Source organism: Pteropus medius, unplaced genomic scaffold (assembly GCF_902729225.1).
Source record: "Pteropus medius unplaced genomic scaffold, Ma_sr-lr_union100, whole genome shotgun sequence".
NCBI classification, from domain to species: domain Eukaryota; kingdom Metazoa; phylum Chordata; class Mammalia; order Chiroptera; family Pteropodidae; genus Pteropus; species Pteropus medius.
This window is the reverse complement of record NW_024352787.1, coordinates 10,567,743-10,585,918: the sequence shown is the minus strand read 5'-3', so window position 1 is coordinate 10,585,918 and position 18,176 is coordinate 10,567,743. Positions and strand designations below refer to the sequence as shown.

At 37.4% G+C, this 18,176-nt stretch overlaps 1 protein-coding gene across 2 annotated transcripts in view; it reads left to right on the top strand.

Moving 5' to 3' along the window:
• RELN (reelin) overlaps positions 1 to 18,176 on the top strand; it is a 458,093-nt gene that overhangs the window by 408,450 nt on the left and 31,467 nt on the right. For both annotated transcript variants that reach the window (XM_039849355.1, XM_039849356.1), the window contains 4 exons: positions 9,287 to 9,427; positions 10,636 to 10,813; positions 12,215 to 12,408; positions 15,771 to 16,027. In XM_039849355.1, the coding sequence (XP_039705289.1) occupies positions 9,287 to 9,427; positions 10,636 to 10,813; positions 12,215 to 12,408; positions 15,771 to 16,027 (770 nt within the window). The remainder of the gene's footprint in view (positions 1 to 9,286; positions 9,428 to 10,635; positions 10,814 to 12,214; positions 12,409 to 15,770; positions 16,028 to 18,176) is intronic.

The following is an 18,176-nucleotide window of genomic DNA, read 5'->3' as shown; positions in this document are numbered from 1 at the left end:
GGTAAGATATGAAGGATGAATAGGAGTTAATTAGGTGGAGAGTGAGGGGAAGAGTTTTGTACTGAAGGATAATAGCCTATAATAGGAGGAAGCAGAGTTTTTGAGATACTGAAAGAATGGATCAGAGAGAGAGTGTGGAGTGAGGTGTGAAATATTGACAGACCATGAAGTGCATTGTAGGTTGTACTAAAGATTTGAGAATTTGTTATTTGAACAGTGAAAAGCTTACTAAAGTACTTGGGAATAGGGAGACATGATCAGATTTGCATTTAGAAAAGCTTATTCTAACTGCAGAACAAATTGGAGAGGATAAGAGTAGATGTAAGGAGACTCTTAAAGAGGCAGTAAGTGTTAATAGCTTGGACTATGATGCAGCAGACGTGAAGAGAATGGAGAAACTCAAGTAAAATGGAGGCAGTAAAACTGACTGAGCTTCATGATGAATTGGACATGGGATGGTGAGTAGAGGGCATTGCTAAAGATGACTCCCTGATTTCTGAATTGCAGAAATGAATGAGTGCTGATGCTTTTCACTGGGAAGGGAACACTGAGACTAAACACAAGATACATCACTCTCTGCTCCAGACACTGTTGTACTAAAACCTAAATAAATTGCAGGAGATGGAACCATAGGTATATTCCTCCCCATATACACTGATTAAATTAGACCTTACTGGAAGGAAAAAAAAAAGTGAATGGAAAGCATTGTGCTTTAGTGGAGGACTCTGGCTTCTCAGCCCTGTGAGCTTTAAAGCAAGTCATTTCATGTCCCTAAGCTTCAGTTTCCCTATCTGAAAAGTGGAGATACTTTTGCCACATAAAAATCTAATAAATGTGCGTGGAAGTGTTTGAAACATTATAAATATTTATTAAAATGTAAATCGTTTTTACTTTTATAAGTTAACAACGTAATCACACTTGTTAACCAGAGCACAGGTTTATTTTCAGACTTCAGCTTCAGTCAGATTAAGAAGTCTTCCTACATTAGCTTAACAAGAGTGAGCCCATGGGGTAGGACACTGTGTTAAGTTCCTGCCCTGGAAGAGGTTACACTATGGGGAAAATGAGAAGCGTAATGAATAAACAACTTAAAAATAATAAATGCTGCATATAATTTAGAGCTCTACTAAGGAATAGGCTAGACATGCTGTAGGTATTGAGAGATGGGAGACAGTGCTGAATGCCAGAGTTAGAGAGGGCTTCGTGGGAGAAATGGGCCCTGGCCTCAAAGGATGGCCAGGAATTAGGTGGCTAGGGGAAGAGCAGTCTAAATCAGGGGAACAATGTGAACAGGGCACATGAGTCTGGGACGAGCACAGGAGTTGCTAATAAAAGCAGAGGACTCATATCTGGAAGCTGTGGAAAGTTGTTTGTTCATAGAGTTGGGTTAACTTATAGCGCGTTTGAAACAGGACAATAGGGTTTAGACTTGTAAGAAAAATAAACTAGGGTGAGTTTTGAGCTGAGAATATTCTTTCAAGAAATAAATAGGAGAACAGAGACTCACGTAAGAGGAAAGTGGCAAAGGCATTTTGATAATGACTAATCATGAAGTAACAAGGGTCTGGGCTACAGCTAACATGGAGGGGATAAAGCAAATATTATAGAACACTTCGAAGAAAGAATTTATAAAACTCAGTAACAACTTCTCCACATATCAAGAGATGACTCTAAAGTTTGAAGCCTGAGAGAGAAAAGGTGGGGAGAGAGTTAAAGAGGGACAATATGGCAAATTTAATCAATTGATTCTGAATTAATACGATAACTGGAAATACAAATGGAAACATCCATTTGACAGAGATATGAAGATCAGAGACAAGAAAAGATAATAAACTTTGGAGGCATGAGCATAGAAGTGATAGGCAATGCTGTAAAATTTTATCAGCTTTCCATTTAAAAAGAAAAGAAAGGATTCCTAAGCTTAATGGCACGACGAGTAGAAATATCTATTAAAGGGATCAGGAGGACGCAGTCAGAAAGGTAGAAGAAGAATCGGAATAACATGTCTAAAAGCCAAGTGAGAAGAGAGTATTAAGAAGGAAGAAGTGGTCATCAGTGACAAATGCTACAGCAAATCGCAAATAAAAAAAAAGCTTCCCAGTAAATTTACTAAATTTTTTTCAATAAGGAAATACTCTGACCTTCGAAAGAACAGTTTCAGTAAGATACTGGAAATAAACGTAGCTTGTCTGGCCCAGTGGGCTTAACTACTATATTAGTAATACATCCTTATTGCTTGCCTAAGAGATATGGTCCTAGGAGAAATGGAACGCCCGGAATTCTTAAGAGAAGCTGAAAAATAAGATAGGAAGATGCCAAAATTGATTTCATAGCCTCTAGTCTGAATCTTCCTCCTTCTCTTTACTAACCCCAAACTAAAAATAACGGATGGCTCAAGTGGCACACGTTCTTGAATTGTCACCTGAGAACCAGGGTGAGTCAATGGAAGGGCAGGTAACTCAAATCCATCGAGAAAGGGAAAAGCTGCCACTGAAGGCTCAGGTGTGACTTGGCTATTTTAAGTCATAGTTTGAAGATGATCCATTCCCTTCTACTAGCCCTAATGACCTAGCTGATACCACAGTCTTTAAAGATTAACTACAACACTTTGGGTGCCAGGTGTTTTTAGCCGTAGCATGGCAGCTACTTAATGTTTGTGGGACGTTTAAAGGAAAGGCAATGAGCACATGAAAGGGTAAAAAGATTGTGGAGTCATCAGGATGATGGAGTGGGAATGGAGGAGACTGTAGCTTTTTGCAGGTGAACCAGTTTAAGGATATTTTTCAATGATATTTCTACCTACTATAAATGCAAAGAAAAGGTCTTATACAAACAATACCAAATACCAGCATAATATTTACTGAGTTCATCATGGAAAAATATTCAAGAGAATTACAAGTTTATTTTTTAAAGAAGAGATTCTTTAAACTTGCCCTGGTATGCTTTATTTTTCTCCATTGTTACTTCCAACTTAACAGTATCTTTTGAAAGACTTTTTGCAAGCATTCATATTACTGCATATCTTGTTAAAATTTTTCAATCAAGTCTAGGAAGACTTAGACTTCTCTTCCATATCCATCTTCTCATGCATCACTGTGATACTCTGAGCATTGTTCTTATTACTTTATCAAATTTCTGCTGGTCTTTCAAGACCACAAAACATAAAATTTTGTCTGGCACAAACCATGGTATCATCGATTTCACATGCTGAATATATTAATATTATTTTGGTATTATGTTAAAACAAATCTATTTCCATTTCTAGTACAACAGAGAACAAAACTATTTCCAGAAACAATGCATTCCCTTTAGGCGTTATTAGTTGTCAACATTTTTTGCCAAAGTTTTTTCAGAGAATTTGAGATTCGGCTGTACTTTGTACTTGTTGCTATCTGTGGATTCTTAAGAATTAAATATAAAAATAAGTAATTCTCCATTGAGAATGTATTTCGTAAGTTATAGGAATTCCTTTTATTTGAAGGATGGACCAGTGTATTTGATGCCCTCAGTGGGCTTACACAGAACATTGTAGTTTTATAATTATTACTGATAATAATTATCAGCAAAAATAATAAAACTTTATTTCACACACACAAAAAAGAGAATAGTCATTCTCTTTTATTGTAATTTTCAAATTAAAATTTTACAGTGAGTTCGAAGACCACAGATTATTTTTGGCTCACATTGATGTATTTAAAATCCAAACATACAAAATTAAAGAAAATAGTACACTATACTTTCATATAACTTCACCCTGCTTCAACAATTATCAATTCATGACCAACTTTGTTTTATCAATAGCACTGCTCACTTCTACCCCCATCTTATTTTGAAGCAAATTATAGACATCAGATCATTTCAACTTTAAATATTTTAGTATGTATCTCTAAAAAGGGACTTTTTAAACAATGTAACTGTGATATTATCACACTTAAAAATTAATTATTTCTTATTCAATAGTTACTCAGTTTTCAGATGTCCCTGTTGCTCTCATAAAACATGTTATAGTTTTTTTCAGATGAGGATACATATCAATATAATTGATTGGCATGTCTCCTGAGTCTCCTTTAACCTCAAGGTCCCCCTGCCTACCTTTTAAGATGAGGACTAAGACACAAGGAGGTTATGCGATTTTCCCCATAGACACACATCAGTGGCTAAACCATGATTGTACTAAAGGTCTCCGTTTTTTCTCTACCAAGGATGAGAGAAAGGCCATGTGACGTGGCTCATTTAAATTCTTCTATCGCTAACTCGAATATGCTTTTTACCCTAGTTCCAGAGAGATGTTATGAAGGACTTAATTTACAAAAGACCTTTATGAGGTACCTTACCTTTATCACATTTGTCTGGGCTCATAACCTGTAGTCCAAACACTTTCTCCTCACATGCCAGTTTTCAGACTTCGGTGTGTTATGAGACATTTAGGAGAAAGGAAAATTAAATGACAGTATACATTCTTTCATGGTCAAATTAATGTCACCTGAAATTTCTGGAATGTTATAGTCATTTTCTGTCCTACAAATTCCCAGTGTTAATTATAATCACCGAGATAATTTTCTACCAAAAGATCAGGAATGCCTAAATTAAGTACCTCTTGCTAGGCTGCTGAATCTATGGCCTTCCAGCCTCTGCCTGCCATTCAAGACAACTAAGTTTCTTAGTAACACATCAGCGCCAGCAATGGTGTGCTAAGTCAGGAGATAATGGGTTCTAGATGTAGGTCTAACGTAAGAAGCTATAGATGCCCTCCTCCTTGACTGGCAGTCTCAAAACCTGTGAAGCAAGTCAATTGTACAAAACAGTTTCTAAGAGCCATCCTCTCCTTTCCACTCCAAAGTGTGTCTTCCTTCTTATGTTCATAGCTCAGTGTCTTCTTCATGAGGCTGTCCCCCGGAGCAAGGCCTTTGTGTCCCTTGTCAGATGGTCCACCCTTTTAGAGCCCTTCACCACAAGTAATTCTTTCACTCCTGGTACCAAAGTTCACACTTCCTTTCTAGTGCCTACTTTTTCTTTAGCTCTTGTCCATAGTTCATGGGTTGTGACCCTCTGTTCAGTTGAGCTATGCTTCTGCCCAAATATACACCCACGAGTGGAATTGCTGGATCATATAGTAACTCTGTGTTCAACATTTTGAGAAACAGACAATAGCTACCATTTACTAGTCCCACCAGCAGTATATATGGGTTCAGATTTCCCCACATCCTTGCCAACACTTGTTACTGCTGTCTTTATCATAGCCATCCTAGTGAATATAACATTGTATCTCATTGTGGTTTTGATTTCAATTTCTCTAATGACTAATAATGTTGAACATCTTTTCATGAATTTACCAGTTATATATATATATCTTCTTTGGAGTATTCTCCACTTTTGTCTGATGCAGAGAAATAGGCTAATAGAGGACATTTTATGCCAAATGTGAAGGCGGGATCTTGGATAAGGCAAATACAGGGCACATTTTTAAATATGACAGAGATTTCAGAGCCTCTAACTCAAAACAGAGGCCAGGGCTTCAGCTATGACACTGACTTGAAAAAGACGATAGACGTGTGTACATACAGCAGCAATACACACAGCCTTCTGTAGTTAAACGACTGTTCATATTTTAGGGTTATGGTAGATATAGGATTATTTTTTAAAGATTGAGATAGAGTTTTGAAGGATTTACTAAATGAGAATACAGAGTAATAATAAACCAGAAGATCCTTGCCTTGTCTCGGTTTTGTGAAAAGTTCAGTATGACTTAGGGCATAGCCCCTCAACTTCTTCCTTCGTAGAGTGGAAGTGTTGGGCTATGTTTTCTAATTCTAAATATTTTATGTATGTCTTTGAAAGTAAAGGAAATATCAGGGATAGTGAAAAGGTTAAAAAAAATTACGTATGGTTCTTTTCAAAGGGCTTTTTCTCCTGATGATAATGACAACAAAGATGTCATAGAGTTTTCCTGAAGAAAAGAGTGAATACAGACTCAGAAATATAAAACCTATTAAAAGGTATAGAGGCGGTTGGGAGAAAGTTTCCCAAGGAGAGCAGTGATAGAAACCATACTATTGACAGGGACATTTTTTAACTGCTTATCAATGGATATTTAATTATTAAACAACACTTAGGAGCACTTGCTATGTGCTGTAGATGGAGAGGAAATGATATAAATTCAGAAAAGAGGCGAAAGGAGACATTTCAAGAATATGGAAAAGGAGAAGTCAGCTCTGGGGCCATTTTCCTCCCAATACCAAGAAGCAGCAGCTGGTGGTGGCCGTCATTATAAGGAAGCTTCAGGATAAATGATGACACCTGCCAAGAGACTTTACCAAGATATTCATAGGTCGTGGTAAACATGACCTAATTAATTTTCACAACACTCTTGCAAGGTGGGAAGTAACGTTTTCCTAGTTTTACAGATGGGGAAGTGTCAGCACATAAACGTAAGTGATCTGGCCCTTTTACATAATGAAGCTGTGACAGGGTTGGGAATAAGAAGTCCTAGCAATTCAACTTTCAGACTTTTATGTTTAACTTCTATTCCAATTTGTCCTCTCAGTGAAAGTGTTTCCTTTTCTTAAAAAACAATATTGGATAATGTATGTACTCCTCTTTTATGGTACATAATTACTAGATATAGTTATTCCCAAGGATATAAAAATCATCACATTTGAGATGGGACCTTAAAATCATCTAATTTAACCCCCTCATTATATATGTTAAATTACTCACCATGGACATAAAACTTACTAGTGCCAAGAGTACAGATCAGAGCCCTAATTTATATTTACTCTTATTGGCCAACTCCAATTTTAGTACATTCTACACGTGTTTCTGCTGTGAAATGCCACCGAGTTGTACAAACTGAAAATGTCATGGCTAGACATCTCTCATAAAAGCTATCAACCCTAACAATGCGTCTGGCTCTTAAATCTTCCATACAATCTCTCTGTTAAGTTGCTGCCCAGACTGTGATTAAACCCAACCAATGATTAGAAAGCCACCACCTGCTAAGCAGCCCATGCCACTTCCCAACTGCTAGAAAGGTCTCCTCCCCCTTTAACAGCCATCAGATCATTGCCTCCTCCACAGCTGACCCCCAGCCCCTGTCTATCCACCCTACTAGCTGTGTCTTATTTGATTCTTCCTGGACATCTTTATTGCTGTTAACTTAATATTCTTTCAGTAAATTTTATGAAGCCCAATCTATAGGTGTCACCAACAATAAAATGGTAAATAAGGAGAAGGTAACAGAGGAAATTACATATAAATAGGCACTTTTAATATAAGATGATAAGGGCTTTAATGGAGCATGTATAAAACATTAGGGGAACATAGGAATTTTAGTAGTTGCCTACTATCTATAAGCACTGAAGATACAAAACAATATTCCCTGAAGGAATACAGAGATATTCCCTGCCCTTAAGAAGCTATGGTCTAAAGAAAGAAGAAATATATAAGTTGTGACTTGTTCTCAGAATCCAAGTAATTTATATGCTATGGAAATATGACATTTTACTATGTTATTTATAAGATGTTTCTGCATGTAAACAAGCATAGCTATTAATAAACTTAGTCATTAAAAATTAACTGATTAGCAGTCGCTGAGTTGCACAACCCTAGAGGGCCATCCTCACATAGCTTACTGTAAGAACGGCGACCCCTAGATACCAACTCCCTGCACCTATAAAGCACCTACTAAGTGCTAGGCACTGTACACAGAGTGTATAATGTTGAACAAAAGGGATTAACACCGCTCCCCTATAACTTAATCCTCTGAGAAGACAGACATTTAATATATGACTATAATTATATATGTATGACTATATATGACTACAATTAATAAACAATATTATAAAAGGAAAAGAACAGTTTGCCATGGAAGAAACGTAATTTTTAAAGAGATCAGAAAGAAAATTTTTCTATGAAGACCTGACATTTCCTCTGACACTAAAGGACGCACAGGGATTAACCAGGCAGAGAGAGAAGGAAAACATGCAGGCAGAGGTGGTAAAGAGTTTTGTGAGCTTTGAGAACTGAGGGAAGGAGCAGTGCTCCAGAAGTAAACAGGGTGAGGGGCTAGAAGAGAGGACCCACCTCAGGTAGAGTCTTGTGGGCCAAGGAGTTGAAGTTAAATGCAATAGGAAGTGATAGGAGGGTATTAGGCAGACATTTCTGTGCTGGGAGGAACGTAAGGGGCCTGGGGAGCAAGGAAGTTTGTGGAGAAATCAGTCAGTGCGTAGATGTTCAGTAAACAAATATTGAACTGAACTATTTATTTTCAGGGTCAAGACTTCAGTTCCGGTCTGTTTCTTTTCTATTTTCTAAACTTAGTACAAATGTTTTCACTTAGAAAATGTGAAGTCCTGTTGTTTGGTCTTTTGTCCTGCCTAAAGCAGATATCTCTCAGTCAGTGATTAACAGTTTTTTTATTGACAAAAGTATATGAATCCACAAAACAAAACTTGCTTTGACCAGTTATTTCTTCTGTGGGTCTTTGAATGTTCAAACTCACTTGAGCCCCAAACATTGTTTAGATTTTACTGCCATCTAGTGTCTCTAAAAGCATAAGTTTATTTGTGTTTCTGAACAAGATCCTCCAGGAAACTGTACAAATGAGCAAATGTATTTCTCTTTCTGGAATGGGAGAATCTCTGTTTTGGTTTTATTTATATTGCATTTAAATTAATATAAAATAAATCTAGTCCTATTCATAACCCTCTTTCCTTTCTCTGTCCAGTTACCTGGATTTTATGATCCCTCTGATTTATACTCCTGATGTCTTCCTCATGAACGCTGTATGATGTGTGAGATGAACCAATGTGCCCACTGCACAAAACTGTCTGGCCTTAGGGAGCAAGTAGGAGTTAAATTCAGCCCATGTCCTGAACCCTAAGTCAAATGCAGAGGGATTGTGACTGTTCAAGGACAGGCATCTTTTCCTAATTTGCAAATATAAGTTAGCAGCAGCCTTGGTGTCACTCCACAATGGCTCCCACACAAAATTTTGGGCTCACTGTTCCCCTGAGGCTAATGGTTTTATGATTAGTTTTAGTTTCTGTTTTAGTCTATTTTTACAAGGTTCAGAAATATCATTGGCCCAAAATATAATCTCAAGCTATTGCAGTTCAGTTTGGTTTAGTTTTGTTCATCAGAATTTTGCATGGAATATTGCAATAATGATTGCTCTTCTCAGAACATGAGTGAGGATGTCCGTGCATTTGTGTTACATTCACTTGTTCAAACATGTCAGACCACATCTTCTTTTTCACTGCATCTTTCATTCTCTTTTTCTTCACAGGTCTCAAGCCACTCGTTTCCGTTGGCATCAACCAGCTCCTTTCGACAAGCAGCAGACATGGGCAATAGATAACGTCTATATCGGGGATGGCTGCATTGACATGTGCAGCGGCCATGGAAGGTGCATCCAAGGAAACTGTGTGTAAGTAGATTCGCTTTCTTCCTTTTGTAAGTTCTCGACTCAAATTCCAGCAAGGAGATTTTTCTGAAACTGATTTTTGAAGCACTCCCAAGCTACCTTAGGTTATACATTTTTCCTGAAATCTGATACTAACTGTGGAGTTTATGGCTATTGAACCATCATTCTTGCTGAGACATTAGGAACTGAATAATAGCTATGTTGTCGAGAGAAGGCAGAATTATAATTGACTGTGTTTTATTTCCTTCTGTGTTTCCATGGTACTCCAGAGCCTTTAAAAAGACATTTGAAAAGGTTCAGGAGTTCAGTACATTCTGACAAAAAATAACACATCATAAGTTTTTCTCTCATTTAGATCTGAATATGTGTAATGATATGTGTTACTGTGGTTTAATTGGTATTCTCTTGTTGTTTGCACAAGAAAGTATATAAATGTCTGATCAATTTACCAGATATATTTGTAGGAGGGGCCTAGTATTTCACTCTTAGAGAACTTTGGAAGGATCTAAATAAGGTGTGTACGAATGTGTGTGTGCCGTGTACTACAGGCTGCTCGATGAGGTAGTATGAATGAAGATGCTGATAGAGAAGTCATAGTCCCTTCTCCACTAATCTCCATACACCTGAGAAGCCTTTCCTTTGATTACTAATTTTAGTCCACATCTAAAATGACCTCTGAGACTCCTGAACCTCCCAGTCCTATATTCATATTTCCTCCCACATTGAACAGGGAAGTCAGTCCTCTAGTCAGAGATGGCAGATACTATCCAAAGCCCCTTCTGCTGTTTGGAACATGGCCTATTGGATTCTCAATTGGTCCAACGCCTCTATTAAAAAGACCAAGAAAAAAATTCCAATTTCGTAAATATTAGGGCCTACCAGTTTAGTTTAGCAGCTACAGTTGTTCATCAGCTATCCAGAGCTGTGTCATGTAGAGGCAGGGCTTTAGTAAATTTTTTGAAGTTGCTTCTTTCTCTCCATCTATAAGTCCACATCACTGCTTTAGGAAAGCCTAGAGGTAGTTAATTCATTGCTTATTTCTAACCTAAAGCACTGTTAAGGAGAGCAGGTGAATCCCAGCAAGCTCTGTGAAGATAAGTAACCTTTCATCATCATGGACTAGGAAGAAGAGTTGCCTTCACTAATTTGAAAACACATTTGTGGGGGCTTTATTTGATGTTGACTTTTCCTTTCTCTTTCTTCACACCCAGCTGTGATGAGCAGTGGGGTGGCCTGTACTGTGATGAGCCTGAGACCTCCCTTCCGACTCAACTCAAAGACAACTTCAATCGCGCTCCATCTAACCAGAACTGGCTGACTGTGAACGGAGGGAAATTAAGTACCGTGTGTGGAGCTGTGGCTTCTGGAATGGCTCTCCATTTCAGTGGGGTGAGTGTTTGGCTGCTGGCTATTCATTTCTGCATCCTCTGAGTTCCCCCCAAATAGTTGAATCTCTTTTGAAGTTTAATTGGCAGATCAAGATGCAGAGTTAGACATTCTAAATGCACAACCCTGATGTGAACTTGCAACTTTATACATACCAGAAAATACTAATTATTTCCAGCATTTTCCTATCACAAATCACAATCTAATTATGCAGGGTAGTGTCAGCACAAGGCATATTTAAGTGCACGTTTAAAAAGGACAAATGGATTTACATCCTGGGAGAGAGAGCTTGCACAGTGTGTAAGGGTCTTCCATCCGGATGATGCTCTAATTGAAAACTCTTGAGCTTGCAACAGATTTTGGATTTAAGTAGCCAAAACTCTGGAAAATGAGCTTCAGTGTTTATTAATAACAATTAATCCTTTATACAAATTATCCAAGAAAGAATAATTGTCAGTAATGACCAAACATTGTATTTATAGCAGATTATTTTGTGAATGACAGCAGAAAATTTCTTTCAGACATTTTATAATCATTCTACATTGCTGCCAAAAATGACTAGTTTAAAAATAGAATTTCTTCAATACCGTAATTAAATACCCTTTGTAGGCAATTTAATATTTTAAAATTACAAATTTACTATAAGTTCTTTTTACCATACTCTACCTTAGAGTTTGCATTTGTGCTAATGAAGTATATTATTTGTATTCAGTGTTTTAGGCCCAAGAATAACAAGAAGACATACAGCATATAGGATTTTCGTAATCATAAACCTGACTAGGAATGCAATGTTTGTCTACAATATCCTTCCTTGCTTAGGCGGAACTCCAAGGGGCTTAGTTTTCCCCATATGTTCAAATAAGAGATATCTACTACCTACATTAATGAGTTAATATGGGTGACATTAAAATCAGCTGTAAAAGTTTTTAAAAAGCATTACAACTATCATCTCTAATTATAATTAAAGTATACGAAATTCTTAGACATTCATTTTTTAATTTAACATGCTATTTTATTAATGGCTGATGCCTTTTTAAAAATCTAATAAATGCCTATGAATAACTGAAAATAGTTTAATAAAAACATTGGATAGTTTTTATTTTAATTCCAGCTCTCATCATGCTTGTAAGAAAATAGAAGAGATCTTCCTAGATACATTGCCCTTTGTAAGTAAGTTCTAATACTGAAATTTCAAAGTTCGGCAAATATTTGTTACGTACCTACTGTGTGCTAGAGGCCATCCTAGAAGCTAGTATAACAGGAGAGATGATAAAATCAGTATTACGATAGCATATGACTTGTATTACAAAAGGAAAATAAAAAGAATGAAAACTGGAGCAAACCTATAACCTGTGATCACAATTCTTTATCACTGTTCTGTTGCATTCTGCTTCTTTTCCTTAGGGTTGCAGTCGACTGTTAGTCACTGTGGATCTAAACCTCACTAATGCTGAGTTTATCCAATTTTACTTCATGTACGGATGCCTGATTACACCAAACAACCGTAACCAAGGTGTTCTCTTGGAATATTCTGTCAATGGAGGCATTACCTGGAATCTGCTCATGGAAATTTTCTATGACCAGTACAGTAAACCTGGGTTTGTATTTTCTTTTATCTCTAATAACTAGTATGATTAGCAAAGATGCTTGGTAAGGCCTACCAGTAATCAATCACAGGAACCAAAGGGAACCTCAGTCTTACTCATCAGCACAGGGTGCCTGAGAGTGACATGAAAATAAGGTTTTTGAGATGGATAAACAGCTAGTTTGAATTTTTATTTTAAGACCAAATAGTTTTTAAATCCTAGAAGAAGATAAAATATGCTATCACAATGCCTGTTCAAAAACCCATATAAATTCATGATTATGTGATGATTAAGTTCAACAACGTTTTAAGAAAATAGAAACATAAATTATTTATATCTTTGTTTGTTTATTTGTTTATTCAGTGTTCACTCCATTTTAGATGATTAGAGGCTAGAAAATAAACACAATAAAATGTAAGCCTTGAATCCAGTTTTAAATTTCTTATTAAAAAACTCTGAATAAACATAGCGTGGGGGTCATTTAAAATATATATATTCTTAAAGGGAAAAAAAGCAATGAATGTGACTGAGAAAAGCCAAAAAGTTTGTTAAAGAGGAAGAGAACATATTTATTGAAGCAGGAAGAGAAGAATAAGGAAGAGGTGGGTAAGACAAGAGAGAAAAAGAGTTTAGAGGCGAGCAGAGCAGAAGAGAAGGAAAAGGAGAGTAGAGGAAGAATGAATACAGCCCGATCAAGAATAAGTACAAGGACCAAAAAGAGACAAGAAATATAGATAATCCCTCAGCTCATGGCAAACCAGTTTAGGTAAAATAAAAACAAAGAATCTTGTAAATAATCATTTAAATTTAATGTATCAGTTAAAAATAAATTCATCTATGAGTGACAGAACACCCAAAATAACTTAAAAGGTTTTTTCCTCTTATGTAAATTAGATCTAGAAGAAAATAGCCCAGGGCTGCTACAGTGGTTCTACAAGCACCAGGTTTCCTCTCCTTGACCTTCTGCCACACTCAACACATAAACTCCATCTCATGGTCCAAAAGGGCGATTCTCGCTCCTCCACATTCCAGCCAGCAGGAAGGAGGAGGGGCAAGAAGGGTGTGCTGTCTCTCTTTAAGGACATTTCTTAACAGTTGCCCATAGTTCTGTTCACATTCTAGTAGCCAGGACTTAGTCACAGAGACATACCCAGATGAAAGTGAGTCTGGGCACATCATCTGTATTCTGGGCGACTATTCACCTCATTAAAAATATGGGCTCCAGTTATAAAGGAAGAAGGGGGAAATGGCAGTTGAAGAAATGCCAGCAATCTCTATCATAAGCAGAACTTTTAAATCCTGAACTTGCATTAAAGTTGGACATCAATAAAGGATTCCAATAGAATCTAAGTTGTACACAGTGTAATAGTGCAAAAAAAATGTGCTTATCTATCAGTAGCAGATAATAGACAGGCAAAGTAAACCATTTTCTTGGTCCTTATGGAGGAAGTGATAAAGACTCTCAAGTGTGAGTTCCTGAACACTTAAAAAGCATAATATACAGAGAGAAGGAAGTTATCTTTCTGAAGGATAAAAGCATAACTGTTTAATCTACTTTAGTTTTCTGAAAGAGAAACAAATTGACCAAGATAGGAACAGTGATCATAATTTATTCAAACTTTTAGTGGCCTTTGATAAATTTCTACTCCAGAGATTTTTAAAATGTTGTCAAGGATTTATCAGAGAAAGGAAACTAATTTAGAAAGAAAAATAAAAATCATTGCTCTGGGTAAAAATAAAAATCATTGCCCTGGAGGGGACATGGTAGGGGGAAGTGAGAGAAGAGGCACAAAAGTACACGTGTTGGAGGAACAAGAAATTATTTTGGTTTAACAACAATTTACTGAGCACAGATGAATGAAATCTCGCCTCCAGGAACAAATAGATTTCTGACATAATTTAATACATTTAAAAATGTTAATTAAACATGTCACAGCAATGGAGATAAAATATAAAAAGGTCTTACAAGATGAGCATACTAAGGGAGGGTAGGGAGAGGTACAGGTGATCTTCAAAATTGAGATGTGTATGGAAACAAACTTTGGAAAAGATTATTTGCCTAAAGATTGTTTGTCTCTAAACAGCCAGGAACTACACAGGTAAGGATCTAGAGTCAAGATCTACACTTTCCTTCCCTGACACCAAGATCCATTAAGCTGTCATGGCCCAAAAGGCTGCACAAAATGATGGACATAATCGTAAAAAGTATTTAAAATCCAGGTACTAGAAATCCAACTAAAAGCATCCTAGCTTTGAATGGATCTTGATTGATCCCCAATTGGAATCCTGCCTACTAATCTGGTCACTATACCTCAAGAAAGACAAGGAGGAGGAAGGGGGAGGAGGAGAGCAGAAGAAGAAGAGAAAATAAAACCAACAAGGAGATACTGTATAAACAAAACTGAAATAACAAAAACTCTTGCATGTGAAAGACGGAAACTAAAGGGGCGTTATCGAAGCCCTCAGCTTAAGGGTTCTTCACAGGACAGACTTGGGCCTGTTGGCCCTGTCCTGGAGTGCTAATACTAAGAGGTAACCTTTGAAAGTAATGGAGGTAAATTAGCATGGATAAAAAGATGAGACTTTATGCAGAGGAGAGTAAACCTCAGGAAATTATTTTTCACAACAGACTTTGAGTTTTGAATATAAGGTTGAAAGAGTTTGGTATATTCCTGGGATTTAAATGCATAATTGTGATTAAGGGGTATTTTAGACCTTATTTCTAGCTTGTTAAGGTTCATGTTGGAGCATAGAGCCATGTTTTCCCATGCCTGTCCTTGGTGACTGAGTCAGGGTTGACATGCTGGGCTTTTTAGTCCACAGTTCTCACTCAGCATCTCTTAGTATAATGTTTTCAGTAAAACATAAAGTCAGTGTCAAACCACAGACAACCAATAAAGTAATTACATACAGCCTAGTATGCTTAAGCTGAGAGCCCAAACATTCTGCCACAATCTAGTGTCCATATTCCAAGCAAATTGCCGGTAGTTATTGGAATAGAATGAAATCAAGGAGGCAGGAGAAGGAAACAGATGAAATTAACTCCTGGGTCACAGGAAAAAAGTCCATTTTGCCTGTACTTTAGGCCTACAGATCCAGACAGACCCCAGGCCAGCAGATGGAGTTGCTCTAGGGACTGCCCAAGGACAGTTAGTGTAAGTCAGTAGTTCCAGGATGCTTGAATTTGTTCACATTCTGTTTCCTCAGTTTAGTGACTTGAGAGACTATAAAATCAATTCAGCTCATCATGGTTTTTAAAAATTATTTTAGCCAATGGCCTCTCTTCACTTACCACGTGATATGGTTATAAGTCTTTCATTAACATGAGACATCTGAGAAGACTTTTTCCCACCCCCATCATTATTTTCTTACAGATTTGTGAATATCCTTCTGCCTCCTGATGCTAAAGAGATCGCTACTCGCTTCCGCTGGTGGCAGCCAAGACACGACGGCCTGGATCAGAACGACTGGGCCATCGACAATGTCCTTATCTCAGGCTCTGCTGACCAAAGGACAGTCATGCTGGACACCTTCAGCAGTGCTCCAGTGCCCCAGCACGAGCGGTCCCCTGCAGACGCTGGCCCTGTCGGGAGAATTGCTTTTGACATATTTATGGAGGACAAAACTGAAGGTAAATTTTTCACTAATGCTAAGTAAAATCCAGTGAAAATGTAGTTTGGATTTGGGTCTTTTCAAAAGAATGGAATGCCAAACCTTTTACAGATTCTCAAATGCTACAGGAACAGTGAAAGGGATGCCACCTTTTTGTTTCTCTCGACCTTCCTGCTTTACATTATAACTAATTTTTTTCTTACATTCAAGTGTGTTTTAATAAAATTTTATAATTTTGTTAGCAGGATAATTGTTTTTAGAAAATTTTCATTTCTGTTTTCTGTTTTCTACTTTGGATAGAAAGCCAGCATTTGCTGGTCACGTGTTTTAATATCCAAAGACGAGTGTTTTGTTTTCCTACATATCAGATGCATCTGTGATGACGTTTAATGTTTCAGAGAGTGTCCAAGGTCTTGCTTGTTACTCTGCATTCTCAATAGGAGTAGCTCAGTGATCCTGGTGAACTAGCAAGGATCTCTCCCTGCTATTCTTATTTTCTTATTTTTTTTTAAATAATTTAATTTTTCAATTACAGTTGACATACAATATTATATTTGTTTCAGGTGTACGACATAGTGATTAGACATTTATATAACTGACGAAGTGATCACCCAATAAATCTAGTACCCATCTGACACCATACATAGTTATTACAATATTATTGACTATATTCCTTATGTTATACTTTATCTTCCCATGACTTTTTCTAACTACCAATTTGTAATTCTTAATTTCTTCTTTTTCAGCCCCCACAACTCCATCCCATCTGGCAACCATAAATATGTTCTCTGTATTTGGGTTTATATCTGTTTTGTTTGTTTGTTTGTTTGTTTGTTTGTTTTGTTTTTGGACTCCACATATAAGTGAAACCATATGGTATTTGTTCTTCTCTGTCTGACTTACTCTACTCAGCACAATACCCTTTAGGTCCACTTTTTTGTGGCTGAGTCATATTCCATCATATGTATGTACACATCTTCTTTATCTATTCATCTATTGATGGACACCCAGGTTGACTCCATATCTTGGCTATTTGTAAATAATGTTTTAATGAATATATGGATGCACATGTCCCTTCAAAGTAGTGTTTTTACTTCCTTTGAATTAATATCCAAAAGTGGGGTTACTGGGTCTTTCTTTGTCTCTTGTGTTAAAATCTATTTTGTCTGGCATAAGTATTGCTACCCCAGATTATTTTGTTTGTAAGTTTCTATTTTCATGAGCTATCTTTTTCTATCCCTTTACTTTCAGTCTGTCTGTGTCTTTTGATCTGAAGTGAGTCTCTTTTAGGCAGCAAATTAAGTCTGAACAAAGAAACAGTGGCTTTTGCCAGCACTTCTGTCTGGGAGAAAGCTATCCCTCTAGCTCTCTGTCTGGGAGAAAGCTATCCCTCTCGCTCTCTCCCTGAAGCTGGATAGTTCAGTTCCTCCCTGTATGTCCCCAGTGTCTTTCAAGCTGCTGGCTCAGCTCTGGAGCTCAGAATGAGTGAGTCCATCAGCAAGTAAGTCCATGTACTGGCCCTCTAAGAGAAATGCCTAGGACTCCAGGCAGCCCTTCATCTCACTCAGCCACAATCTCCACTGGTTTTCACAGCCAGAAGTTGTGGAGACTTCTTTTCTCCCACTAAAACTCTGGGCTGGGGAGCCTGGTATGGGGCTGGGACCCCCTCGCTTGTCAAGAGGACATCCGCAGCCAAGATATCCCTCCCGATTCTCAGCTGCCACACATGGATGTAGGATCAGCCTGTTCCACATCTTGGCCCACCTTCCAGTCTCGAGGTAGCTTCTTCTATAAAGTCCCCAGTTGTAGGACTTCTGTTCAGCTAGACTTCAGGTAGTTCTCAATGATGGTTGTTCTGTAGTTTAGTTGTAATTTTTACGTAGTCACGAGAGGAGGTAAGCACAGCCTTTACCTACTCCATCTTGACCAGAAATCCATGCTATTCTTATTTTCAGTGTCTTGTTTCCTTTTCATTTCATGACACTTTTTTTGTTACCTTATTTTTAAGTTGTGCTTTATATTAGGTTTTAGCTTTGTTATGCTACATCTGTGCTTATTTACATAAAACATGGTATCTTCCAATCAAGTAGTGACATTTAATTATATGTCTCACCAACACTGTAAGTGTTATCGGAACAGTGAAAATAGATATAATATACGACCATAGA